The sequence below is a fragment of the Portunus trituberculatus genome, chromosome 48 (assembly GCF_017591435.1).
Source record: "Portunus trituberculatus isolate SZX2019 chromosome 48, ASM1759143v1, whole genome shotgun sequence".
Classification (NCBI taxonomy): Eukaryota; Metazoa; Arthropoda; class Malacostraca; order Decapoda; family Portunidae; genus Portunus; species Portunus trituberculatus.
Window position 1 is genome coordinate 2674206 of NC_059302.1, and position 6719 is coordinate 2680924.

Genomic DNA, 6719 nt, shown 5'->3' on the forward strand with positions numbered 1-6719 from the left:
TTAGATTGTATTAAGGTCACGTCCTCAATCCCTTATCCTCCTTACTGACGGTGTGGGAGGATCTGGAATGGCTGAGACGGATGCACGACCTTGGTGGAGCAGAAGGAAGAGACCAGCTCCTTGTCACGTATTTCCTTCCCACACTTGATCACGTGACCATGAGGGTGAATGTTTGTACCTGTCTGACCAATCCTCTCTCTCTCTCTCTCTCTCTCTCTCTCTCTCTCTCTCTCTCTCTCTCTCTCTCTCTCTCTCTCTCGTTTATTCTCTTATATTTCCTGTATTTCCAAAGCAGTGTTAAGAAAAAGTAACATCCCACTGGAGAGAAAGGTTCATGTGATTGCCTTACCCATTCTGTCGTCGTGCTTCAGAAACTGGATGCTCATGAAATCGTTGGAACTTACTTAAGAGTGGCCGAAGGTGAATGGAATGGACAAAGTTTGGTATTATTTGGTATAGTAAGAAGATACGTGTTTTTGAAAGGAAGAGACTTGGTAAGGTATGAGGAGAAGTATTTTTAGAAGGAAGAGATGAGAAATTAAAGTTATTTTGTCTATCAGGAAAGTACTTAAAACAAATGGTTGACCGAACACTAAGTAGAGGGTAACAGTGGTAATCTTAGACCATTTTAACCACTTCAGTACTGGGACACATTTTTACCTTTGAGATTTGTGTACGATTAGACCATTTTATTGACATTTAGGAAGGGTCTATGGAGGTCAAAAGAGTAATGGCCAGAGTCTTCACTATTTTAATCCCACACATGAGTCTCTGAAGCTGTATAGAATCATGAAATAGTAAGCAGAGTGAATATGGAAACACGTCATGGTACTGATTGGGTTAATAAGGAAAGGGAAATTGAAGTACATGGATAGATAAAGAGATAGATGGAGTGATGAAAAGATAGACAAGATTATATATAGTTTGACTTGTAACTAACTTTTTCCTGTTACGGTCATAATTTCTGTTGATATTCAGGGAAGTGCAGTAAAAAAGAAGCTTATTTTTGTCTTTTCTATACCACACAACTATTTAAAGAGACTGCAGCACTAAAGGACGACCTGAAAACTTGTAAACGCTTATGAGAAAAAGTTCAGTGTTCCTATTGATTATTAATATTAACATTATCCTTCTCCTCTTCTTCCTTTTCCTCGTTCTTCTCTTCTTCTTCTTCTTCTTCTTCTTCTTCTGCTTCTGCTTCTGCTTCTCCTTCTCCTTCTTCTTCTTCTTCTTCTTTCTTTTTTTCTTCTTCTTCTTCTTCTTCTTCTTCTTCTTCTTCTTCTTCTTCTTCTTCTTCTTCTTCTCTCTTCCTCTTCTCCTCTCCTCCTCTAATTCCACCACAGGACAAAAAGTTTCACCTCATCTCACCTATTCCTCCCTTCCTCTGCTCTACGTCTTTCCAGATGAACCTAGCACCTTTATGTATTTAATTAGTTTTGATGGATAGACAGCTTGTTTTTATTTCCTTGATTTTATTTCCTTTATTTTATTCTCCCCTCCAACACTGTCACTGCCCTCGTGTCCTCTGATCTTGACTCTCGCAATCAGTGAAAAAGTAAAAAAAGAAGGAAAATAAAGAAAAAAGCAGGCTGGAGGCTCCTTGTTGGCCTTGAATATCACCCCGTGGGACTTTTTGTTAGTTTCCTTTCATTCCTTCGTTCACCCTGTCATGGTCCGTCGCGTCCTCTGTCTCGTCCCCCGTCACGTAATCAAGGGGAAGAGAGAGACAAAAAATGGAAATAAAAGAAAATTTTGAAGCATATTCTTAGTCGCTTGTGGTTTTCTCTTATTTAATTTTGTTACATATTTATCTTTCTTATAATTTTTCGTCTCGTTTTCTACTCGCAAAATCGCCAGAGAAAATTTGGAACCATATTCTTAGTCGTAGTAAATGACGCCTGTGGTTTTCTCTTATTTCATTTTGTTAGCTTTTTATCTTTCTTGTAATTTTTCTTCTTGTTTTCTACTTGGCCACAAAATCGCCCGAAGAGAATTCATGGTGATAAAGAAAACAGGAAGCGTAGAAACAGATGTATTTTTAGTCATCCTGTCCGCTACATGAACCTCTTTTAAAAACCACCACAAGTTATGAAACCAATGATTAATATTTGATCATCCATGGACTTAATGAGCTCCTGTCTGATTGTATACGTTGATTAAGACTAAAGTTTGATTACGTTAGATTATTTTTACGGTATTTCATTTTGTTACCTTTTTATTTTCCTTGTAATTTTTCTGCTCCTTGGCCACAAAATCGCCTGAAGAGAATTGATGGTGATAAAGAAAAAAATACAAGTCTAGAAACAGATGTAATTTCACTGGATATTTTCTTTTATGGTCTTGTTCTTTATTAATTTCTTGTCGAGTCACTGTTCCTCGTGGCATGTAATTTTCGGCCGTGTAATCAGCTCAAGAGGAGAGTGAGAATAAAGTAAAGAAAATATAAAGGGAATAAAACTGAAAGAAAATATGAGTTCGTGGGATGTATTTTTTCTGGTCTTGTTCCCTTTCATTTCTTCTTGAGTCATTGTCCCTCTCCTCTCCCTCTCACTCACGGCATGACGAGTGAGAGGCAAGGGATGCTCACGAGGGACGGGCGGCCGCTCACCTTGACAGACGCGCCATAAAAACACGAAGATTCCTTGACACCCCCGGTGAAAAAAATAAAGAACCGTCGTAGGGATTAAAAGAGATACAGGGACTTCTTTTTTTTATGCTCTTTATTAACAACATTCAAGGCGATGTATATATATGAGCGTGTGTTACTATGGACGCCGTGTATAGAGACTTAAGGGCGGCAGTGTGTATGTGTGGGTTCATGTGCCGGCAGGGTGGTGTTGATGGGGCGAGGCAGGCGGTGAGGGGGTGAGGGAGTCATGAGGCGTCTGGTGGTGTGATGGAGATACAATCCTAGTGGTTTAAAAGCCGCCTATTCTGAAGCCGCGGTTGTCGAACTGAACGCCACGGGCACGCTCCTCTTCAGCCTTGCGGATCTGCTCCAGGGCGTGGGCGGGCATGGGCGGGGCCTGGGGTAGCAGTGGAGATTGGGCACGGAATCCAGCCTCATCAGCTACGAAGGTGACTTCAGCGAGGGTGCCATCAGGAAGGGTGAACCTGTAGGGTGGTGAAGCAGGTCAGAGGAGGCTGTGATATGTAAGGTCACTGTAGGTCACGGCAGGTGAAGGAAGCCATGTAGTCACCTGAAGAAGTAACACGTTTACCCTTACTTGTATTTATAAAGAAAACGTAATGACGTAGTCAAGCCACGGACACCGGGAAGCCGTGACGCATGAGTTCTCATGACAGACAATGAACTTCTCGTGTAATTTATTTCTTAATCTTTTGCTGCTTTTATATTATTCGATATTTTTTGCTTATCTTTTTGGAATGTTTTTGTATTTCAATATCTTAACCTGCTGCTCCATTCGATTCCATTGTTGTGGTGTTTAATTAATCTTAATCATTCAGACTTTGTCATTCAGTGAGTGGATCAGCCAATCAGTCACACAGAGTGGTCTAGTCACCTGAAGGATCCTGCCTGGTTGGTTTGGCCGGCCAGCCCAGTGCGCCCCTCCACGTTGGTGTAGATGCCATTCTCAGTCTCGAACTCGTAGTTGTAGTTGCCGTCCCCGCGGTCGTCGCGGCTGTCCCGCAGCACCTGGATGATGCGGTTGTTTTGTGGCTGGGGTGGGATGAAGGGGATGAAGGGCTGGGAGGTGCGGCTGGGCCTCAGGAACTGAGGGGCCGCTGCGGAGAGGGCGAAGAGGCAGGCGAGGAGAACCTGAAGGGAAAACAAAGGGAGAATTAGCCAAGGAGAAAGGGAACAGAAAACACAAACACACAACACCGTGAACACGAACAACATTGTGAAATGAAGTACAGAGTTAAGATGTGTTTCAAGTGACATTGGAAAATGAACGTCTTGACTCTGATTAGCAATGAGTGACACTTGGCGTGTTTCAAATACTGAACAAAATGAAAACCAAGCACAAGAGCATTTGAACTACTCGATCACTCATATTGACCAATGGTACCTTTCCAGAGAAGACTGAACTTGTACCAGACAGATTAACTAAGCCTAAGAAGCCACGTCGGTCAAAATAAGAGACGCATTTAGGAAGACCGAGGCAGCAGGGCAGAGTAGGAACAGCAAGGCGTGGAAGCGCTGCAGGGACAGGTACTCACGAGCTTCATGTTGTGTGGCGGTGCTGACGAAGGCTGTGGCGGTGTTCGGAGAGAGGGCGGCTTTTATACGCTCGCCGAGACAAGTCTAGTTTGCCTCTGACTCCGCCTTAGGGTCCCCGTGCAGGTCCAAGGCCGGGCGGGGCGTTCTAAGGGCAACTTGTTAAGCTCGTGATATTCGCCTTGACGTCCCTCCCTTTTGAATCCAGTCGGTCCGAGATGCGCCCGGGACAGCTGGGGGTGCCGGGGTTCCTGCTATGGACCGCTTTTTGCCTCACTTACCGTGTCCCTTCACATTTCCGAGAGGCACGACTGTCGGGTGGAGGTCGAGGTTGTGGTGGTGGTGGTGGTGATGGTGGTGAGGGTGGTGGTGATTATGGTGATGGTGGTGATGGTGGTGGTGGTGATGGTGGTGGTCGTTTGTCTGCATCTTTGGTTAGGCAGGTGTGATTTTTCTTTTTTTGGTTGTTGTTGTTGTGGCAATGTGTGTTGTAGGCTTTTTCCTTATCTCACCTGTGTGTGTGTGTGTGTGTGTGTGTGTGTGTGTGTGTGTGTGTGTGTGTGTGTGTGTGTGTGTGTGTGTGTGTGTGTGTGTATGTCTTTCTCCCTTGAGTGTCGTAAGTGTTTTTTTCTCTTGTGTTTTATAGATTTTTCTTGTCATTATTATTATTATTATTATTATTATTATTATTATTATTATTATTATTATTATTATTATTATTGCTATTATTACTTTTATCACCATTATTATTATTATTATTATTATTATTGTTATTGTTATTTTTTTTATTATTTTTGTTATTATTATTATTATTATTATTATTATTATTATTATTATTATTATTATTATTATTATTATTGTTTTATTATTATTATTATAATTATTATTATTATTATTATTATTATTATTATTATTATTATTATTATTATTATTAATATTGATATTTTTATAATTATTATTATTATTGTTACTATTATTTTTATTATTATCATCATCATCATCATCATCATCATCATCATTATTATTATTATTATTATTATTATTATTATTATTATTATTATTATTATTTTACTACTACTACTACTACTACTACTACTACTACTACTACTACTACTACTACTACTACTACTGTTTTAATTTAATTATTATTATTATTATTATTATTATTATTATTATTATTATTATTAATATTGATATTTTTATAATTATTATTATTATTGTTACTATTATTTTTATTATTATCATCATCATCATCATCATCATTATTATTATTATTATTATTATTATTATTATTATTATTATTATTATTATTATTATTATTATTATTATTATTATTATTATTATTATTATTATTATTATTATTATTATTATTATTATTTTACTATTACTACTACTACTACTACTACTACTACTACTACTACTACTACTACTACTACTACTACTACTACTACTACTACTACTGTTTTAATTTATGATTGCCACCTGCCGCACCTGTACTCGTCCCCTGACTGGACACCCACAACTCCCTCCCAAATACACACCTTGCTCGTACTCGTCCTCGTCCTCATCGCCTTCCACATATTCGTACTCTTGCTTCCTCTTCCTCCATCAGGCAGTCAGTCACAGCCCATACCTTCCCTTCCCTGCAGACTTCCCGCTCCTTTCGCTCCTCTCTCCTCCTTTCATCCAATCTTCCCTGACCTCTACATGTGACCTCTACTTGACCACCATCCCCGGCTCCCCATCTGTTCCCCTTTCACACACACACACACACACACACACGCACACATAAGAGAAACATGCATATTTTATTGGCTTATTTGCTTCGTTATCTCTCCCATTTACATATCCTTGGTTGGATTAGACGAGTGAAGAGTGTGAAATAAACATGAGGGAACCAGTTTTTATTCATTTATTTATTATTTTTTTGTATCTATTTCATTCTATTTTATTTTTCTATTTATTTATTTGATTTTTTGTTGTTGTATTCGTGGTTTGTCTTATCTGTTGTTGTACTTTGTAGTGGTGATAAGGTTGGTATTGGTGGTGAGGGAAATAACGATAATGGTGATGATAATAATGATGATGATGATGATGATGATGATGATAATAATAATAATAATAATAATAATAATAATAATAATAATAATAATCAGAAGGTCAGAATCAAAAGAATACTAAGAACAAGAAAGGAAAGAAAAAAAAAAAATAATAAAAAAATTAAAATATTGATAAGAAAATAAGAATAATGATAATAATGATAATGGGGAAGATTAATAAATGTCCCTTGAATAATATTAAACACACGCACACACACACACACACACACACACACACACACACACACACACACACACACACACACACACACACACACACACACACACACACACACACACACACACACACACACACACACACACAAGTCTTCCAGTACATTTCCCTAAACACGAGAGGTGAGACGGTTCACGGCCTCTCCCAGCCTCTCCCGGCCTCTCCCAGCCTCTCCCAGCCCAGCCCAACCTTTCCCACACCC

At 39.1% G+C, this 6719-nt stretch overlaps 1 protein-coding gene across 1 annotated transcript; it reads right to left on the minus strand.

The window, feature by feature from the left end:
• Nucleotides 1-2702: 2702 nt before the first annotated feature.
• LOC123498899 (cuticle protein AMP1A-like) lies at nt 2703-4336 on the minus strand. The gene is made up of 3 exons (XM_045246435.1): nt 4186-4336; nt 3525-3781; nt 2703-3114 (listed from the first exon to the last, which is right to left on the minus strand). Exons 1-3 carry the CDS (start codon nt 4192-4194, stop codon nt 2919-2921), a joined length of 462 nt encoding a protein of 153 aa, XP_045102370.1. The 5' UTR covers nt 4195-4336; the 3' UTR covers nt 2703-2918.
• Nucleotides 4337-6719: the final 2383 nt, after the last annotated feature.

Bases quoted from the DNA above. Each gene is read 5' to 3' on its own strand.
- LOC123498899 (XM_045246435.1), bottom strand. The intron at 3,115-3,524 runs GTGACTAGACCA...ACCACCCTACAG, and splicing joins AACCAGGCAGGATCCTTCAG to GTTCACCCTTCCTGATGGCA.